General features: G+C 40.2%; 1 protein-coding gene across 16 annotated transcripts in view; it reads left to right on the top strand.

Moving 5' to 3' along the window:
* EHBP1 (EH domain binding protein 1) overlaps positions 1-21677 on the top strand; it is a 225460-nt gene that overhangs the window by 200779 nt on the left and 3004 nt on the right. For all 16 annotated transcript variants that reach the window (XM_030489115.1, XM_030489114.2, XM_030489130.2 and 13 more), the window contains 2 exons: positions 15538-15637; positions 16795-16868. In XM_030489115.1, the coding sequence (XP_030344975.1) occupies positions 15538-15637; positions 16795-16868 (174 nt within the window). The remainder of the gene's footprint in view (positions 1-15537; positions 15638-16794; positions 16869-21677) is intronic.

Consider the following 21677-nt stretch of genomic DNA (forward strand, 5'->3'; position numbering starts at 1 on the left):
TAAGAAGGCTGTATTGTGTACAGTATATAATAATACATTATACCCAAGGTACTCTTTATAAACAGAGAGGCAAGAAAAAAAGAGTGAAAAACCAAGCAGCTATGAATCATCACTTTTACAACAGGCATCCTGTTGTCCTACTGGAATAGGTTAGGAGAGAAGACATTTTGCAGCAAATAAAGTGCTGATCTTAACAACTCCTAAATGAAAAGGACTTTTTGTTTATTATATATTGTAATTTCACATTCGGATGCTGTCTCTGCCATTTGTTTCAGTTTTCATGGCTTTGGTACGTAGTTTGCGACGGAGCGTTTCTTTTAAACTCCAGGCGCTCCTGTAACGAGAGTTGACATCAGCTTCGTTTAATCATATGTATTTGTGAAAGTGCTTATGTGAAGATCACAAATATGCACAGTGCAGCTATCTAGTTCTGCAAGTTTAATCCGAGTCCCAGAAAGTTTCATTGTGGCCCTATGCAAATGTATTTACATAGGAATGGGTCTTGGGTCCTTTAAAGAAGGCAACAAAGTTGGAAGACTGAGGCCAACAAATAAATGAAAGTTTCTCTAAATCCATTGGATAATAGAGGCAGTGTTAAGGCTAACCACAGTGTTGAACTAAACAGAGGGATTACTCCTGGGTTTTGCATCAGTTGTTTTCTGCCGGGTGGCCTCACTTGTCAAAAAAAAAAAAGAGAAAAAAAAAAGTTTAACGGACGAACATTCACATGGCACATTGAGAAAAGAAGTATGCTTAATTCCATCAAAGCTCAGAAATCAGTCATTAATTTATTCTAACCTCCAATTGTTGGTCATTTGTGAAACATCTGGCCTTTAAGTCATAGGAACCTAAACATAAGTACAATGTGAGCTCTTCTGAAGATGGGAGTTGGGTGCAGCGGGGGTGCTATGTTAGCGTGTGTGCACGTATGTGTGTGTATTGCATAGGTTGCAACTGCCACTTAATTTCAGAGAGTTTGAAACATATTAAAATGAATCCTTCAGTTAATTTACTCTTGAAATTAGATTATTGTTCATTTGCATCTTGGAAAAGTTCTGCCATTCAAAAGAGTCTCTTTCTTCATGGTGAGTTAACAGTTAGATATTTAGCAATCTTGCAGCTTGCTAGTCAGAAATAGTTTCTAATGAAGTTGAAATTTGAGATAGAAAATGTATAAAAGCTTTCGGGAAAGACATACCCTATTTTCCATATGGCTAAGTAATTGTTATGATATTTGTTTTAAAGCTGGACTTAGACACTCCTGACTGCCCTCTAATTTGATATGGCTGGTCCCGGCGATTCTTCTAGAGGAAACTTTCGTAGTAGAATGCAGTGAAGGAGATAAATAATTTTGCAGCTATAAGCACATTTTAAAGTATAGAAAATAATTCGATCGCCTTTACTGTCACACGGATAACAGTCTCCAGGTTTTTTGCCTCTGCTGGGAGTTGGAACCTGAGTGAAAAGGAACTGAGCGATTAAAAGCAGATTTGAAATAAAGGTGGCATCTCAGAACTGGCAAAATTCTGTCTTTTATTAAGCTTAAAATAATGCCTGCTATTTAATTCTCAGGGCTGGGGGGCTGGTTTTCCTTGGGGAGGGAATATGGGTCTTCATGTATGGCTTACATGTTGCAACATCCCCAGTGATGAAATTTCATGTATTTCACATGGACATAGAGTGAAATTAGATTTTAAATATGACAGAAGTATTTAGATCTGTCAATCTACATGGCTATGTGGGTATCTCAGAGCTTTCTGTCTTCAGGCACTTACCTGCTTGTACTAGGTTTTGTTTTTTAAAGACCAGTTGGAGTTGGCCCCTCTTTGGCCTGATCATTTGCTTTGCTTGATCAGCAGAGGCTGGCTGCAGCTATAGGCTGTTTTGATGATAATGGTAATGATGCTATCCAAGCGCATAACAAAAAGAAAGAATTTTGAAGGTTTTGTATAAAGCAGCTCTTTCTCTTAATATTTGTTTATCCTTTCCCCCTTGCAAAGTAAAGAAATCTTTAATCCCCACTCCATTGTGAAATTTACTGTATCTGAATCTAGACCATTGTAACTCCTTTCAAGCTGGGTTTTATCCTTTCCTGCTAAAGGGATATCTCTGATTTTGGCAGCCTGACACACATTATATTAAAAAAAAATCCAATGAGTAAATTAGGGGTGGCTTAATATATTTGGATTCCTGACATTTACTTGTCCCTGCCATAGTGCAGCTAGAATTTAGTGATGCAAATTCAGAGTGTGTGGGTATCCATGGGCACTCACATGTTGCACAGTGCATGTACGCATGTGCACATGTGCACAACCCACCAACACAATATGTAAAAAGTCACGTTTCAACTTTATTAAAGCCCTCATTTCTGAGGCACTGATGTCCAAAGTACTGCTAGGATAGTGGAGATGAGAGGAAAAAAAATAAAATCTCTTTAAACAGCTTGTGAAATGTAATGTTTGAAACGGTTCTTTGAGAACGTGCAGATTATGGCTTGCGTAGTGACTCTTTCCAGCTCTCTGGGAAATGAGCTGTTGACATTCTTTTGGGTCATCATCCGAGATAGGAGGGCAACCACAAGGATTTAGCAGATAAATTCATTCAAAAAGACCTTTATCCATTTCATTGCAACTTGGAAACGTTCATGTCGAATAGCAGCATTAATGTAGCCCTTTTAGCCCTTCAAAGTGAGCCTTATGTTTAAAAAAATATATATAAAAATATAAATCAAATGACCAGGGTAATAACTTCTCTAGGTCTTCTAAGAGGTAATTCATTATTTACATAATTCTGGAGCATAAACCCTTCTTTCCTTCAAGAGGCTCTGAAACAGAATTGGGGATCTTATACAGTGAAAGAGTCTCTTTTGAATTCTAATCAACTGGATCTGTCCCAAATTCATTTCTAGTTGATTGTAAACAGTGGAAATCAAATTAATTTCTTCTTATCTTGTCTTCTGAAGAAAACTAGCTACATGTTTAAAAGGTTTTATTTTTAAATACAGCTCAGAATTTTATTAGGGGTTTTTTGTTCTTCTTTTTATTTTAACTTTATAAACCAGGTGTTGACAGCATGGGTTTTGACAGCCAGGCGACAGTTCTGCATTAGCATAGGTGATTATGAAACAAATAGGGGAAAAAAAAAAAAAAGATTTATTTTTTTTTTCCTTGAACTCGAATGATACTATATAGGCTGAATGTGCAGGCAAGGTTCCCACAATGCACTGTGAAAACCTAGGCTAACAACCACCCCGCTGCGTTGAAAACCCCCAAAAAAGACAAAAGCACAATGAAATAGAAAGCTTACCACCGGTAGCTTTCAAAACGACAAACTAGGCAAACTATACATCTCCACCACTCCAATTTTGTCAGAATGCTAATGAGCTTGCTCTGATCTTTACTCGGCTTCCCGTGTTTTCTACATCTTCAAGGACCACATGGCGCTAGCAAAATAAAGACAACTAAATGAGAATTTCGAATGCTTTTTGTGTTAGGACCTGGTGCCTTTCAGTTGACGCACTCGTTGAATATTCTCAACTTAAAAGCGTACAACAGGGGGCTGGGTATGAACTTTTTAGCAGGGGGAAATTTGTACAAAAGTAAATGAGTGTGATGAGGAAAATATGAGAAAAATTTCTGATTAATTTCCGCTCTATAATATCAATGACACCTTCAGCCCCTCTCATACTCCTCTAACAAGAGATGCTGATAAAAGATGAATGATTCTGTGTTGTTCACAGTGAATGTTTAGTGGTTTTTTAATAGCGGCATTCTACATAAAAGGCACCAGGAAGTACTCTGCATTAGCAGTTGAGATCACTAGTTAATAGGATGATGTCTTTTAGCTTTTGTCACAAGATTATTAGAAAGGATGGGTTTCTGTTCTCATCCCAGCATACTTTGGAGTGCTTGTTGAGTACAAGTGCTAAAATACAGGTTTCTCGGTATTGTTTCGCATGCAAAGTAAAAGCCCTTTTAATGCAACACCTTTTACTTTTTTTCTTTTTTACCAGGTGATTTTTGTCATTGATCTCTTATCTGCCCCCTTTAGCTGTATTAATCACTTGGAGTGGTATGCTTCTCAATGGGGGCTTGATGATGTATATGTGTATAGCTTCACTATCAAAAATAAATCCCTTACATGCTCTGCACCTTCACAAACCTGATTACTGAGCTGTATTTACCAATCTGTATTATACCATCTTGAATGCTTCATACTGGAGTCGTCCAGTCTGCAATACAAATTTGCACTAGAGGAGGGAGGGGGAAACTAGGAGGAGGCATCCTACTCCCTAAGCCAAGTTCTGTCTTTTAAAAACAATTAAATTCACAATTCTCTTTGGATTTCTCAAAAGTAAATGTGGAATTGTGTTCACCAGTGTCAGGGCTTGGGAAGTAAGATGATGAATGCTCCATTTTGAGAGGTGAACTCCATTTAAAAATTTTTTTTGTTACTATCTTCAAGCTCACAGGCAGACAGTATGAAAAATATCCGTGCATATGTAGAAGAAGGAAAAAAATCATCACAGTCTTTTTGTATTTTCATATCTTACCTAAATCAGAAATAATGAATTAATAACACCATAAGTTTTATAGCAGTTTGCCAGCCTTGCTTTCTTACACTGTTGTTTTGCTTAGCTCATCATGATTGATCTCAGGTGAACTGAAAACTTGCCAAACCACGAGGTGGTAGAGAGTTGTCCAACCATATTGTGAAAGACAAAGATGCACACGCTGGAGCACAGCAAGAGAAACAGCAGTTCTGGCAGGATAGAAAATTTAAAAGTATCACTGAAAGCGACATCTTCGCCATTTACCTGTTTACATCTAGCATAAGAAGTGAGTGAAAGTGTTGAAAAAAATTCGGAATATGTGAATGATGCAAATGTGGCACTGGTTTGGTTTTTTGCTAGTGCTAGTTTCCCTATTGGAAATACATAACAATTCGGAGGCTAGAAGGATATTAATAATAGCAATTTGTGTTGGACAGAAGATTTTTGACACAAGAGTCGGTGATTTTTATTGTAACATGATGACAGTTCACAAACTGTGCATTGGTAGCTACTGTTTTTTTGAAGCAAAGCAATATTATAAAGCACTCAAGGAGATGCTTCTCTCTCCAGTGTTCAGGAATGTTAACTTGCTGCCAGGGTTTCGATAATGGGAGTTTTGGCAACTATTAAAACCCTGGGTGAAAGAAGTGCAACAACATTATGATCGAGTTCTTGTTTACAATATGGTAACTGTTCTTCTGCGTTGCATCCAAGCGTGACTTGACTGACCTGAATCCCACTGAAGCCCGCAGAGCTCTGTAGAAATGCCTGCTAGTACTGAATCCATGCAGTGCAAAGCCATTCATCGAAATTTGTTAATGCAAATAAATTGGCACTCTAGTAAGCTATTTTACTGATGTGAGTCTTCAGGGTCCGGATCCTTCATACACAAATTTCTGCACAAGTGTTGGTTTTGTAGTTGCCAGAATCGTGCATTTGATAAGTGACTGAGAACTTCTTGAGTTCTTGAGGCTTGTCAACCTTTTTCCAGTTTCCCTTCTGTCGTGTTGCCTCCACAGTCTCTTACTGGCAAACTCCTCCCTCTCCAATCTCCATCTTCTCCCATTAGCTGTTCCTGTGAAGCAATCTTGCTTGCTTTTGGTAAAGGAAGACTAGCTGGCCATACTTTTCCAAATGCCCAACATTTCTACAGCTGAGGAGCTCCCACAGAATGAACACATCATGCCAAACCCTGGAGCTCACAGTTCTGGCTCTCTGATTCAACCACATCTCTTCAGTCTTAGGTCTGTGCGCTGGTAGGCAGAAGTTCCCAGGAGGAGACCTTTCCGAGAGCAGACTTGGGCAGCATGTGTGTGCAGCCTACCCAGGCCAAGTTCATCAAATCATTAAAGCAGCTCAGCAGCCACAATGACCTTTTTTTTGTTTCATTTTTCCTCAAAGTAACACAGAATTGTCATTGGCTGGAAGAACAGAATGGTGTCGACCTCCTCTCCATGCACTTCCCTGGCTTGTGGCCTCATCATTGTTTTAAAAGAACCTGTCAACAAACTGCTTGAGGCCAGCTTGAAGAAGAGAGTCTGAGCGCAGCATTGCCTGCATAGCAGGAGGCTACTCTGGGAGAGCCCTAGGCGCTATGAATAGGCTTGCAAGCCTTCCAAAAGTCTTGCAAGACCCAACAGACACTTGCTTCTTTTAACTGATTTCCATCTATCATTGTGGTATTGCAGTATAAATGCTCTTTCATGTGGTAGGCATAGTCTTTGGCTTTATGCCTGGAAGTTAGCTTTCTCTACAATAAGTGTCTGCCTGTAAAGAGAAGGTGAGGGGAAAGGCACTTTGGTCACCCTGGGGCTCCCAGCCCATGATGCTACTGCAGTCTGTAGAAAGCTGCGTTATTTTTTCTTGGGGTTTTTTTTTCCCCATTTACCACCAAAACCACCTATTCTGTCAAAACTGGAAACTGTGAGGCCCCAGGACACCTCAGCCTACCTGAACTTGTCCAGTTAGCCTTGGGAAGCTTTGGATCCCCGAAGTACAAACGTGCCAATTCCCAGTAAGAGTAGGTGTCTTCATTAGCACCAATAGAAGGTCACATTCATTGCCAACCATCATCTCACTTCAGGCAGTTGCTTGGGTTACACTCAGCCCTAACCATTAGAGAAGTCATTTTATACTGTCCACCACCCCTTCCCAGTTCGAGGAGAATATGTTCAGAAGGAAGTAAGGCATTGTTGGTAAAAATGGGGTAATATGCTGACTTAATATAGCACAATTCAATGACTTTAAGGTTAAGTGGTCTCTCACTTCAGAATCTTGCCCAGCCATCACTTGCAAAGTAAAGAGGCAAGGAGTGGTTATGAGCCATAAAGAAATTACTCTCACACAGAACAAAGCATCCAACTCTACTTGTCAGCCTGCAAGTGAAATCATCATCTGCCAGACCATCATCACCTTCTTGGTGGATTTCCAAGCGTGAGCTACTGTTTTTTCCATAGCTTCAAAGGTTTGAGTGTATCAGGTAATGGTGCGTGTTTCCTGTGCTGCAAGCAAAGGTCTGTTGAATATTTTTCCCAAGCCCATGCTTCTTCTGAAGCTGTGCTACATGAGGAAATTTGGGTACAGAGAATACCAGAGGGTGATAAAGGACACGCATTGGTTCTGCTCAGTGCTAGGATCCCTGCAGGCACTGTCCTCAAGGCAGGAAGCATCACTTTCTTACTGGAGTCTCTCCAGATGTTTCAGTTGAATCTCACCTCTTGTTGCCTGAGTTTTGGGCCATAAACTATGTTTTTTCTTGGTCTGGTTTGATGCTCCTACATTGAAAATACATTCATAATCTTTATGAAGCCCAAGCATTCTGTTTCTGTTAATTTTTTGTTATTTTCTAGTGGCCACTGCCTTGACTCGTCACGTAGAGAAAATCAGCAATCTTTGAGGCAATTCATCTTTTGTGGAAGTTTCAGCTCTGTGATAATTTTAGGTTGCCAAGACTACAAGCCACAAATGTTTGTCCTCCTGTGAGTCAGTCCCACTCCAGGTAGAATAAATCCTTGCACGTGCTGAGTTGTGGTCAGAACCCTGACCTTCTGTTTACGTAGCTCTCAAAATTTTAAATAGCCTGTCTGATTTATTAGGTTTCAGAAACCAAAGAAATTGCAAGTTTCCTACTTGATATTAGGCTAATTTGATGTGTGCTTGTGATAAAGGCATTCCCTCAGCGGTGGCTCTGTTTCGTTAGGGTTACAGTACTTTTGGGGGCTGAAATAGAGTCAGACAATGCACTGCAATGTAACTCTGCCTGGCAGATTCTTGGCAGTCGTTACCTACCTTTATGAGACTCCATTGTGTGGACATCAATGTCTCCTTCTCAACTGTTCTCAGACAGCAAGTTTTAGTGGCCATGAATTTGCCTTTCTAATGTTGTTCAGGCATTTTCTCGTCCATTTCAGACTCAGAAAATTGTGCTAGGGCTGCATGTGCTAGCTAGCTCTTCTGCAGTGTCATCTAAAAAATTGTCCCGTCCTGTTCATCTCTTGCTGGCTATTCTTATTTATTTTCAGTGATTTTTAATAACTGAGAAGGTCCTTGTTCAGTGAAAAGAAGTAGTATTCTGGAATAAAGCTGGGCATGGTAATCTGAAATGGGAGGCTTGAAGCTCAAGGTGCAACAAGAGTTGTTTTAACAAAAATTCAGAGCTTTCCCACCAAAAGTGGCCCTCTGAAAGCAGAGGAGGGTGATTTTTCAGAAAACAGGGCTCTTTTGGGGTGCCTCAGTTTCACTCAGTGAAAAATTGTGGATCACTAGTTGTTTTAAAATCTTCACCACAGTTTTCAGTTGTGTCGGACACGTTTTGCAGTAGGTCTTGTGTAATGCTCCTTTACAAAGAATATCTCTTGTGAATATAGGCTTTTCTGCTTAAGTATTTGTTAAATTCAGTAACTTGCATTAAAAACAAGAGCTGGTCCGTGCATTAGCTGTTCATAGTGAGTGAGATGAGAAGACTCTTAAAATCAGTGGGAAGTCCAACGTTAAGTTCGAAGGGTTCAAGACCTTCCATCACTTTTTGTTAGTGATGTGTAGTTGGTCAGCTAAAACACCCAGAGTTGTTTCTTGTCCCTTCCCATGTTTCCTTTCAGTAAAACTGTAATTGCCACAGTGGATCAGCCCCATGGTCTGGTCATGAACGCCATCCCATAGAAGGACAGGTACAGGTTGAACCCAGGCAGGAACAAGAAACTCTGCAGGGGCCAGTTACAGGCTAAATTGGCCCCAGGGAACATTTCATTTAACCTCTAAAAATTAAAGGTTAGCTCGTGTCCTAAAGCAGGAGGATCCAAATCCTACCTCCTGTGGTTTTTTGTTTGTTTGTTTGTTTGAATATTTATTGCAACAGCTTTGCCTTTCCATATTCAACATTCAACCTGGTTTTAATTCTTGCTGAGCTCTTAGTTTCAACATTGCCTCGTGGCGACGAGTTCTACTGGTAAATGATGAGGCTTTGAGGAAAGATCATTCTTTTTATCGGTTTTAAACACACCACCTTCAATTTCAGTGAATTTCCTCAGGTTCTTACGAGACAAGATGAGACACATCCTAGAACTATTCTTTATTTGCTATTCATGTTCTCCTTCAGGTAAACAAGCCAATCTATCTGCTCACTCCTAACACAGAAACTCGTAAAAACTCGTCCCCGTGATTGGGCGAATGCAGCTTCTTTTCTTCTCCAGCAGGCAAATAAAGGCAGTAGGGCACGTTTTCAAAAGACCTTCCCATTAAATTTGTGGAATTTGCTGGCATTTGGATGGCTCTTGGTGGTCACCTGGCTTCTTTCAACTAACAAATAGCCCAGAAAGAGGAACAGAGCAAAGTTGGCCAGTTTTTGTAGTTATTTGTCCCGCTCTAGTTCACATGCTCTGGCATTCTCCTGCTGGCCTCTTCACCCAAGTGTGTTGAGTGAAGAAAGCTTCTTCTATTCTATTTTAAAACTGTGTGTAAACATCAGCAAATGGGTGAAGAATGGCTGTCTCTTAAGTAGGTTGTTTTTCATGTAGTTCTGTTGAGGTAAATGGGGAGACATGGGGAGGTTTCTGTGTTTAACCATGACACCATGGTACACACACTATACACAGTGCAAATAAAATTTAAAAACAATTACTGCTTAAGACAGCATACAAAGTGATTCCTGTAAACCTGTTATTTCTTGCCAGATTGAATGCGCTGGTTTGGGATGCTGATAGAAACCTTTTTATTATTTATCTTCCGCAGGTTGTAATTCATTTTTGCACAACAGCTAAATACATTTACATTTAAGGGTTTTTTAAAAAATATTAATCTATTGGCTTATCTTGACAGATTTACGATGGAATAAAGTGTAGAGGAGTTACTGTGTTCATCCATTTACACTGTAAACTAATCTTGTCCCTGCATGTTGCTGCTTTTTCTTCCTTTTAAGCAGTATTCGCAGTGTTTCGTAGCACTTTCTTCTCTGTTTTCTTAGCAATGTACAGGTTTACTATGTTAATCCATATTAGGTTTACCTAATGACTGGCTGCCCAAACGGCTTAAAAATAATGGGTCTAAGTGTACGTATACGTACTGATAGCTGGCTGAGCAGAAGGGGTGGGTTTGGAAGTATTTTTAGCAGGAAAGGAAAAAAAGAAAACAAATTTTTTTTTCAAATGGATTCAGAAGAGACTTTTGTCAAAATGCTTCTTATTTAAATGTTTAACAAATAATTAGCTTTCAGTGTAAACAAAAGTCCATTTGTAAATCCTCAAGAATGTGAAGGAAAAGGTATTTTTAAAAGGCTGCCTGGAAGCTGTACAATGTTAAAATAAGCTAGTTGCTTATATTGCTCTCAAAAAATGGTAGCAGATAAACATGCTTGTAATTCTTGAGCACTGTAGATGAAAATTGGCTCAAGTTGGTTTTGAATTACAGTCAGGAAAATGATATTGGAATATGTGTGATGAACCACAGGAGAAAAGAAAGGGGTTTGGGGTGGGGTTTGGGGGGTTTTTTTGCTATTAGTAAAATTCTGGCTATCATTATTTTGGCTATCATTAAAATTTGTCCTAGTAAGGGCTAAAATCCCCAAACTTTACACTGCAGCCTAGATTGAAGCCTGCACAGGAGCTATTGCAGCACAGAATCACAACTCCGAAGTCAGAGTTTCTCGTATCTGAGGGCAGAATTTAGTGTCTTGTGCTGTTCCAGGCTTGGTGTTGGGCTCGTTCCTAATCATTGAGGAGAGTTCTGGTAGATGTCAAGTGAAGAGAAGAATAGAGCACGCATCCTTCACCACTCAAGCCAGACAATGAAATTAGAAAATGGCACTGAGAGTTGATGTGAGAGAATTCCCCTGGATTCCTAGAGGAAGAATAAAACAAGAATGAATTGATTAAAAACAAAAGAAAAAAGAAAAAAAGAAAAGGGGGGGGGGAAGGCAGAAGGGAAGAGGGTGGGAGGGAGAAAATAAATTAGAGAAACCTTGCCAGAAGCCTTCTCAGAACCTATTTAATAATAAAGTCCAACATTAAAAGCCGTGTTGACTTTTTACATAAAGGCGCGTGTACTTACTGTTTGGTCTTAGTTTCTGGTTCTGCATTTTTCAAATCTCTTACCGAGCATTTTGCATTCGTATGATGTTTGCAGCACTACCCGCTCTTATTTGAAGACTGTTTTCAGAAGTCATTATTGAACTATAGGATAAAAAGGTATAAGCATAATTACGTGTTAAAGAGAATAAATATGTTCTGCTAGATAGTTAACCAGATGAGGTTAAACAAGATAAGATGAATTCTGGTCTTTTTAGAAAACTGACAGTCTTCATTTTAAGCTACAATGTAAAGTGCTTTATCCTGAGATTAGGTATTGTGGCAGAAGCTAAAACTGCCTTTTTCCCCTAACCGTGCCAGAATACAACCTCCTTTTCTTTTTGCGCTAACAAGACTGCTTTACCACCACAGCCCACTCTAAGTAATTAAATCAATCCTTTGTACTTACCGTATTCTCCTCTAGTGACGGTACTAGATCTGATTATATGCTTCATGCATATTCAAAGTACGGCACTGACAGCTCTTTAATGAGCTCTTACTTAATCAGTACGAACAATGTTCATCTTGTTCTTTTTTTCCTCATACATTAGAGCTAGGAACAGTTGGGGAAAAAATGAAACATCCAGCATTCATTTGAAAAATATATTGTACTTTGAAAAGTGTCTAAGCTGGGGAAGTTGCATTCTGCCCTTTAAAAGTCTGATGGACAAATTGGATTACTAGTATTGGATTAAATAACAAATGGTTAGAGGAGAAATGAGAAAAGCTCGCTGTGATCACAGGCTTTAATATTTTTTGTTACTTATAAAGCTGAAGGGGTCTTTAACCAGTTATTAAAGTCAGGATTAATTTGTAATGGTCCAACTTACTAGCTTTAAAAGGGTTTTGTTGTTGTTGTTGTTGTTTTTTATCGAAAACAATAGTGTAATGCATGTATTATGGAAAAAAATATAAGTTTAAGATCTGTGGGCTATTTATAGATTTTCATCATCTTGTTCTGGCCCAGATAAGGGGTTTGCATGCATAGGGTCAATTTGTTCTCTAACGTGTTTTTTGCTTCATTTAAATAATCTGTACAGTATTTTTTTTTCCCTGAGAACAACACAGATATTTTTCCAATTTTAATTTTCAAGCATTCGTAGCAAGTCAATTAAATACTTCTTTTACACTTGCAAAGTGGAAACGAAACCCGCCCCAGCAGCAGCAGGGTTTTACAGAGTGAAACTGTGTTGGGAAAAAGCATTTTATATTATTTTTTATTTAGAAATTACAAGCGTGAGTTTAGCCTGCAGGATCGCTGCAGTAGCAACACTCAGTTTTTCTTTGTTGAAAGTGTTTCGCGTGCATCCTTCCACCAAGGGGGGGAAATAAAGTAGTAATGCTCTAATGGTAGTGTATTTGCTGAAAAGAGTTATTTAAATTTCTTATATATGGGAGTTCATCTTTATTTTGCTTGCCTGGGAAGAATCTGTTTCAGCTCCATGCGCAAGAATTTAAAAGCTGATGGTCAACAAATAAAATATCAGCATCAACTGCTATTACTATTGCACACATGTGTCATTTCACTGATCAAAAAGGCCTTCGCCAGGGTACAATTGGCCTTTTTCCAAATTGCAAGCTTTTTCTCAGCTTTTTCTTTTTTACTCTTTCTTCTTTTGTTGCTGCCCGGGGATTTGTGCCTATCGCAGCCGATATCACATGACCAGTGTCAGGGCATCACATGGGTCCAAAGCGAATACAAAAACAGATTAAAAATTCTGTAAAAACAATCAAGACTTTGTTAACTCACTTTTAAACCAGCCTATTCTATGGATATTGCATGTGCTTTGGTGGCAGCAATAGGCACCTGTTCAGATCTGACGCTCCAGCTCCAAGCTTTACCTACATCTTTTCTCGTTATATGTTGCAACTAACTTAATTTAGGAGGAATGCATTAATAGAAAGAAGGTTTTATCTTAAGTTTACGTTCTTACCCTGAGATTACATGGCATGAAATTCAAGTTCAGGTCCACCACTGAGTCAGATGCCTTTGAAACATTTCTGTCTCCCATTTTTTTTTCAACACTTGCAAGAGCTTGCATTTATAATGGCATCTTTTAGCCAGAGATCCCAGACCACCACAAAACCAACAAATTTACTGTCATAAATGGATTAAAATCTTAGTATGACCACATGTGTCTGGTTGCAAGAACTTTGTTCACCGGCAGTGTGGCAATGTGGCAATGTTGTGCGTTACAGAATAGACTGGTCATTTTGCAGACAAAAAAAACCAATTATCCCCTTTTTCTCGCCCTCTCCCCTAAATAAATTTCAGCTACTTGGTGCATTTCAACAAAAGGTTTTTAATATTGATTATCATCTGCTTCTAAAAGCAGACCCTGTTCGATGGACCAACACAGCAGCACCTTTGATCTGTAACTTAACAGCAAAGTATACCTATGCGTTTTAATCCTCTTTGTGGGAGTGCTGAACTGCTGAATATTATTGTAAATGCCACAGTGTAATAATTTCTGCACAAAACCAGAAGTGGAGGTCTTGGTGGAGAGCATTTCTACATGACAAATTTCTTCCTTATTGCTCCAGTCATCCAGGAGCTGGATCCTGCTGCTTCTGCTTGGAAAAGGGCTGCAGGGCCATCCCCACTTCAGGATGCTCTGCCCTTCCCATCGCACTGATAGCAAATCATGTACCCTAAAAGCACGCTTTCAGGAACAGTTTTGTCAACAAGGAGTTTCCCAGAGTGATAAGTGGATATGGGGAGGATGTCTCACATCAGGAAAACATGCCAAATGGCATACCTTCTTCTTACTGTAAGGGTCCACCAGCTCACCCGAAGCTTCCCTGTTCATCTTTTCCTTCCCTTGTGCGGATGCACAAAGCCCACAGGCCACAGTGGGGGGGATCAAGCAGTTTGGAGAAGGCCGGTGACCTTCCCTTGCATGCAGCAGGGTCATAGCCAGGTGAGATGATTCTCCATGCAGATCTGGGCTTGCACACTACCATGGCATCAGGGTGTGAACATGTGCATGGCAGGCACGTACGTGCAAGCATTTCAAATGCTCCCATCCAGAAATTGAAAGCTTTCTTTTAGAGCAAACCAATATTTTTTCTGGTGTATTTCCAGCTTCTGGTGCTGGAAATTGCTTCTCTGCAACTAGGGATCCTATGGTTTAAGTTATTAAGATAGCTTCCCCGAGCTTACAGCACCTTGCATTAGAGATTTCAAAACACTTTGCAAACATCAGAGAATTAACTTTTAGCACCCTTGCAGGATGGGTACAGGTGATTACCCCCATGTTACACACACAGGCACTGAAACTTCTCAGAGATCTGCCCACAGTATCTCAGTGAAGCAGTGCCGACGCTGGGGGCAGTACTCAGAAGACCCAGCTCATGCTCCTTTGCCACTATTCCAGGTTTCTTTCCAGATTAATTCAACCATAAGAAACATGTGAGTTTCAGAATTCAATGAGGATCATGTAATCTTTGCTCCTCAGCTCAAATTGAGAGATGAGAGTGGCAGGTCACCACAGAGGCACAGTCTCCACATAGGACTTTGATGAAGTTTCTCTTAGTCTCGAGCTCAGGGAAAGTGGAATTCGGCTGAATGACCCTGCTATGTGCAAAGGACAGTCAGGAGCTGCTTGTCTGCCTTTCCCCCACGTGGCCTGATGGTGCAGAGGTGGTAACAGAAAGTCTTACAGAGACTGGTAGAGCATAACACTGCCTGCAGGTAGGCTATGAAGGTCCTCGTCCTGCCTAGGAGGCAGTGAGGGACATTGGCTGGGAAAAGCGATGCTTGTCTATGCATACACATACAGGGACCCTTAGGCATCCAGGCCCCCAAATCGTTTGTATTTGTGCAGACGCTCCCTTCAATAGCAGGTTGAGAAGAGGAGCAGCTCTTTACAGCTCATTGTCTGGAAGAGTGGCCATAAGCACAGAGAAGCTGAGCAGGTGCCCGTGCCTTGGCCAAGGGTTCAGGATTACCATCTCCTCTACCACTACTTTGATCCCTACCACGTCATCCTGACTGTGCTGGGCTTGCATGGGTGGAGTGGATCTTGCCCACGAGGATTGTTTCTGTGTTTGGAAGCCTGTGATGACCAGGCATCTTTGAGCAGCAAGGGTTTTTTCATTGGGAACATCGCAACGATATAGCTCTTTGGGGAGAATTTAAAAGATACAGTACTTTTAAAAAGGTGTTTATTTGGGTTAGGATATGAGCTTGATAAAGAACACTAAAATAGATGCTGAAGATCAGCTGCTTTCAGAGATTTATTTATGGAGCAAGCAGGATTGTGCAGCAGGACTTGTAGTCATAGGGTATTTTTGCCATTTGAGAGCATGCCTGGTAATGCTCAATGGTATTGGAGACCAATGCTCCAATGCATCCAATATGTAACATGAAATATGTAGTTCGATTTGTGAAATGCCACATAAGTAATGAAATTCTTTTGATTGCAGGAAGAAACACAGAAGAAGAAGAAGCTATGATGCAGGAATGGTTCATGCTGGTTAATAAGAAGAATGCCTTAATAAGACGAATGAACCAGCTTTCTCTTCTGTAAGTATGGATGGACACATGTATTTACAGAAGGATGATTTACTGGAATATTTACCCATCAGATAGATGCAAAACTTATTTGCTCACTTCCCATTAGACTTCAAAAATATTCCCTCAAAAGCAAGTAGTGTGGATGCTTTGTGGAACTCACGGAGTAACTTGTTTTTCTCATATTTCAGACTTGAAAATGAGAAGCATGCACTGACACAAGATTAGCCAGAGCTGTGAAAAACAAAAAAAATAAAGAGATACTAAGCACAGTCGCATTTTCAAAGGCCCAGCAGTAGAATAAAATTACATTTTAGAAACGCACAAATAGATTTGGATTGTGCCTCAGATGTGACAGGTGAAGACTGGAGAGAGAGCAAAATCTGAGTCACTACCTGCTTTGCAGAAATCCTCAATCCCATCATTGGTAGTTCAGCAGCACTGGACTGCTGGAAGGATATTAGTGAATCAGTCACAGTGTGATGATACCACTGATACTGCAAAGTAAGGACAAATAAACTTTTTCGCTAGCACCAGGGAGGAAGGGGGGAGATGCTGCTCGTTTTTAGAGGCATTTTGCCCTCAGTGCTTCTTTTCCAGGTCCTTTCAGTTTGATTATATTTCTTTCAGTAATGCCACCTAGTGTAGATGCCTGCATACTTCCCTGGGAAGAGCCTGTGCTCATGAATTTCTTGCCGTGTCTGAACTTGACAGAAGATTCTACCTTCAAAATATTAAACTTTCTAATCCCGTGTCTAATTTTCATTATTCATTAGGGCAGAATGTATATAGGGTAATACTTCCAGTGTCATAGTATCTTGGTGAATGGGCTGATGCTGGAATTTGTTCATTGGATCCGGGGGAATGTTTTACACTTAGGACATTCCACAACAGCCGCTTCCAAGGATGAATAATAAATAATTACGTCTTGTAGCACAACAGAGTTAAACTGATGGAATTAAAGCCGACATTACAGAAAATGAAAAAGCCCTGTGACTGAATATGCCACCTGAGCAAGGTTTTAAGTTTGTGTATCATTTGTTTGGAGTAGCTTAAAGTTAAAGAGAAAAGTCGGTTGCGAGTCCTAAAATCAATGTGAGTTAAAGGTTCTTTTAAGTGTTTAATGATTTAGTAATTAACATATTGATGAACTTTTGCAACTTGCCTAGGGAAAAAGAACATGACCTAGAAAGGCGCTACGAACTGCTGAACCGGGAGCTAAGAGCAATGCTTGCTATTGAAGGTAAGAGCAACGCTGGGTACTGAGGGAAGGAAAATACTTGCTGCCGAAGGTGGCTACCTGAATATACCAAGCAGGGAGGCTTTTCTGAAGCCCAGTTAAGAATTAATGTTGATATTTACATCACTTCAAGTGATAGCATGCAGGAAATATGCTGGGTCTGCAATCCCATTCTTAAGTTGTATTCAGGGGGAGAAAAAGAAAAGTCTCCATATATGGGACAAAGAAATATTGTCTCCTTGGAATAAACTTTAAAAACAAAGTGATGAGGACGTAAAGAACATTTGTCCAGGGTTTATTATTTTTGTTGCAGTCGTGTTCTCCTGGCTTTCCTGCGGCATTGAGCTGCTTTCAGTGCCGCAGAAAATGGAAGGGGTGACCCACAGAAGGGAGCCTTCTTCCTCTTAGTGTTTCAGATCTGGGTTACAACAGTATCTCACTGGGAAAAAAAAAGGTCTCATACGTTTGCCAAGTAAATATTTCATCGCAAGCAACACCAGGATTAGTGCGATCCTTTGCACAGATTTTCTCCCTTCTCTGCAACTCTCCCGAGTTTAGTCACCTTACCTGAATGAAAACTCATGGGAAGATTGACACGTGGGATAAATGAAACAATTGCATCCTTTCCATAGGGCTTTCAAGTGAATTGTACAATAATCCTGGGGATGATTCATAATAAAAAATAAACATCCAGATAGCTTAAACCATTGCTTGCATTATTTTCTTATTTAAATATCTTAAGTGTTTTCTAATGCTGCACCGCTTATACCTCTCAGTCACAAACGCTGTCTTATAGTTCAAAGATGTTTGCTTTAAAGTTAATCCTTTGGGCTCTGTAAAATGGACCTTTTGTCTAATCAATGCAAATTGATTTTGCTATTCTGTATTGACCTCTCAACCCTTTGACTGTCCATGGTAATTTCTTTCTTCACCTGATAAGGTACCTGATCCATAATAAATCAATTCTAATTAGTTTGGAGACTTCACTGGGAGCATAAGTTTGTAGGAAAAAGCAGCAGGTTTCAGGTAGCTTTTTCATATCTCTCCGTCTGTGGATATATTTTTTGCTTAAGGCTACTTTTCACTGTATTCTTGGATAAACTTGAGCCAAATACACACATTGCTTTGTGCAGAGACAAGCCAGATTAATTGGGAATCATACTAGTTAAATATATAAAACACAAAATACTTTAAAACCAGAGAGGAGCTAAGAGATACTGTATTTAAATCCAAAATTTCAATGTTTAATTGCATTTTACTTCCTTTTACTGTCTTGGAACGTCCTAACAGCAGCCTTTGAATGTCTTGCAGCCTATGCCATTCACACACTGACTTGAATAAAAATCTCTCCTTTTTTAATTTCTTCTTGTAAGTTTAGAAAGAGATGCCAAAAGCAAAGAAAGTCCTCTTTTTTTTCAATTTCTTTATTTCTGTGTGTGCTACTGATGACATCATAAACAGGGGTTTAGGGAGAAAACAAAAGTGCTGGAGATTGGTGATTTTTTTTTATTATTATTTATACGACAAAGTCCACATTTAACATTTTAACCCTCAATAAGATTATTTTAGCAGCTATCCGCTTTTACCCAAAAAACATATTAAAGGAGAAACTCTCCCGAGAAAATGCCTGCAAAACCCCAAAATACACATTTGCGACACCTCGCTTCTTGGTGTGTGTGTCAGCAGTGTATCGCTTTCTGTCCCCAACATGCGCCGGGGTGCCAAGATGCACTTTTTGGGAATCACCAGTAAAACCACGCCATTTATAATATTATTTCCCCAAAGAAGCATGGGCTGCCTGAACAGTGCTCCGAGGCCATTTAGCTGATTGCTAGTGAGCGCTTGGGCTCCGTCAAGGAGTTGAAAATACAGATCTCACTTTTACCGGCATCAATTCCAAACCTGAAATATATGGGCAAGGAGAAAAAATCTATATATGACGGGACAGGATGGATTTGTTTGTCCAAAAGGAAGGTAGAATGCACCAACCCAAACTGGAACTTAAAAAAAGGGAAAAGTCTTTGAAAGGTGATAATTACTGTTTTGGTAAATTGCTGTAACTCTTCCACGCGTGACTGTGCTGTTTAAAAATCTATCAACCAATTTACTTTGCTGGTTGATGACAGGAAAGGGGGAAAACAAGAGAAAGAGAGAGCCTTGCAAAAGGTAGCAGCCTGCTGATGGCAGATAAAGGCGGTTTATTGGCGGCCGGCCTGCCCTGCCTGCGCAGGCAGCGTGTGGCAGTGCTGGCGTCTGGAGGTGCTGACCGTTATAATGTTCAGTGATGTGGAGACGGTGTCCTCTTAGCCACTGCTAAAATGGAGGCATAGGCAGCTGAATGGCCTTTTGGAGTGTCACGGCACTTCACGCGGAACACATGAATGACCGAGGGTGGTAGAAAAAGGCATACTTTTATTTCCCCCACCCTGTTTAGCCGTAGAGATAAGAGAGAGAGTTACGGCACTGCCTTCTTCCAGCTAGAAAGTGTTCCTCTCTTTCTGCTGCCGAGACTGCTCCGACCAAGCGAGGCCTGAAATCCCTGCCTGATAGGCCAAAGAAAATACAGGTTACTGGTTTGTTTTAACCTGCACCCATCGGAAGGCATTTTGGCTGTCTGGGAGCCGACCCCTGTAAACAATGTGCTGCAATTCAGAGGCTGATTTTTGCCACGTCTGCGGTGGGATGCCATACTTCCAACTACCTTTCCTCTCGCTCCTTTTTTATTTTTTTCATTCAAGATTTAATGCCTCCTTAGAAAAGATAAGTTCATTTTTGCACACCTTGGGGTGGTGTGTTCATTTTCTGCCCAAGAAATGGATCTTCTTTCGGATTTTGTACATCTTGATTTATTCTTGGCTTATAGTTTGAAGTGGGTGCTCTTCTAAAAGGATTTATGCATAGGTTCACTATTTTTGTAGTTATGGTTTATATGATAAGCTTTTTATATTTAAAATCAATATGTAATCCTGTGGAGGAGCTTATCCTCTAAAACCCCATTTGTAAATCTATTTTAGCTTTGTTACACCGCGCAGCCACAGTATTCCATAGATTGATTAGGTTCAGCAGCAGAATCCTATCAAATGGCCTGCTCTGATGATGATGCAAACTCTTTCAGGATTGCTAGTTGACTGGAACTAAAGATAAGACCTGACTGCAATCCCCCAATGTGCTCTTTACAAAACTAGTGTTAATTTTCATCAAAGTGCCGAGCTTATTTATTATAGTGGCGAGGCTGAAGGTTTTACTACGAGAACTTTCGACCATTTCTATTAAAGCATTTCTATGGGAACCAGCTGCCTGTTTGCTCAAAGTAATTATCAGTTTAAGCGGAGAGGGTGGGGGTAAAAAAGACAATATGAAGTCAATGAAGATGAATAATTGAAAACATTTCTACTTTAACGTGAATTTAGCAAACTGTCATTTTAAACTGCCCGTCGTGAGCGGTGGCACGGGGGCTTTAGCTTTCAACACTTTTAGCTCATATACAGCTTCAGAGCTTAATCCAATTTTTGTCCAGAGTGTAGCTTTTATAACAGTATTATTCTGAAATCTTCAAATTAATCACAGCCCATATTGTAGCTTCCCAGAGCTGCAGTCAGCCTGGGTAACTGTATGTGACAGGTGCTATAGGTAATCCTGGCTTAAAAGGCACAACAGGTAGGAATCAAACTTGATCACAGTTGCTTTTTTAAACATGGGGATGCTTCCTGAAAGTGCTGCCCAGCAGTATTTTGTTGGATAAAACAAAATTGCAATGTAGTCTCATAGAAAACGTTATTTGAATACTTTGCACTAGTTCTCCTTTTAACCAGTTGCTACTTGACTGTATTTATTTGGGGGGCAGGGGGGGTGTGGGTGTGGAATCAGGCACCTTTTCTAGGAAACAAAATAAAAATGCAAGGGAATATTTCTGCCAGCAAGTTTTCCCATAGTTTATTTCAACACTAATAATAAGCAAATGCAGGAACAAAAAAGCCCGGGTTTGTTCCGTGAAGTCCTAATATGACGTTATTTACCCCATGGGGCTACAGGATGGGACAACAGAAACCACCGTGCTTAGAAAGGGACTTAACAGAGAAAAACAGTAAAGGACTGAGCAGAACTTGTACTGAAGTATTTTAACTGGTGTTTGCTGTTTCGAAAGCTAAAATTGCTGCTGAAACAGCAGAAGTAGGGGATGAAGGAAAGAAAGAGAGAGAGAGAGAAAGATAGAGAAAAGAAAGAAAAAGGAAAGAAAAAAGGAAAGAAAAAGGAAAAAAAAAAGAAAGGAAAAGAAAGAAAAGAGAGAAAGGAAAAGAGAGAGAAAGCAAAAGTTAGTTTTAAAAATCAGAGTTTTTCACCCAAGTGAAAACCGTCAAAGTTGCAAAATAATTAAATCAAGTCCAGGTAGAGGCAGTGGGTTTCAGGTCCCTTTTCATCTAGAGCTTCATGTGCCCAAATGTGCTGGGGAGCCCGAGTCTCCTCACGAGCATCAGCAAAAGCAGGAGAAAAGTTAACCTGAAAGTTGGGGACCACGTCTGCAGGCAGCAAACCCCGGTGAAATTCTCTACCATGTCCCTCCTCCTTTTTTGCCTGCCTCGCTGCTGTTGCCCTTCGCAAGAGGGTTTTGTCACGCTGATTGCGTTGCACGCACAGGGGCTTTATATCTGTGGGGGAGACCCTCCGGTTTTGGGAAGCTCAGGCTTGCAGAGGTGCAGAGCGGTGTGTTTTAAACGGGTTAAACCGAAGGAGCCGTCCCCTAAGGAGCAAAGGGGCAAGCAGCGGTGGAACTTGAGAAACTGCCTTGAGAATTAGCACCTAAAAGGCTGCTAC

This window comes from Strigops habroptila, chromosome 6 (genome assembly GCF_004027225.2).
Source record: "Strigops habroptila isolate Jane chromosome 6, bStrHab1.2.pri, whole genome shotgun sequence".
NCBI classification, from domain to species: domain Eukaryota; kingdom Metazoa; phylum Chordata; class Aves; order Psittaciformes; family Psittacidae; genus Strigops; species Strigops habroptila.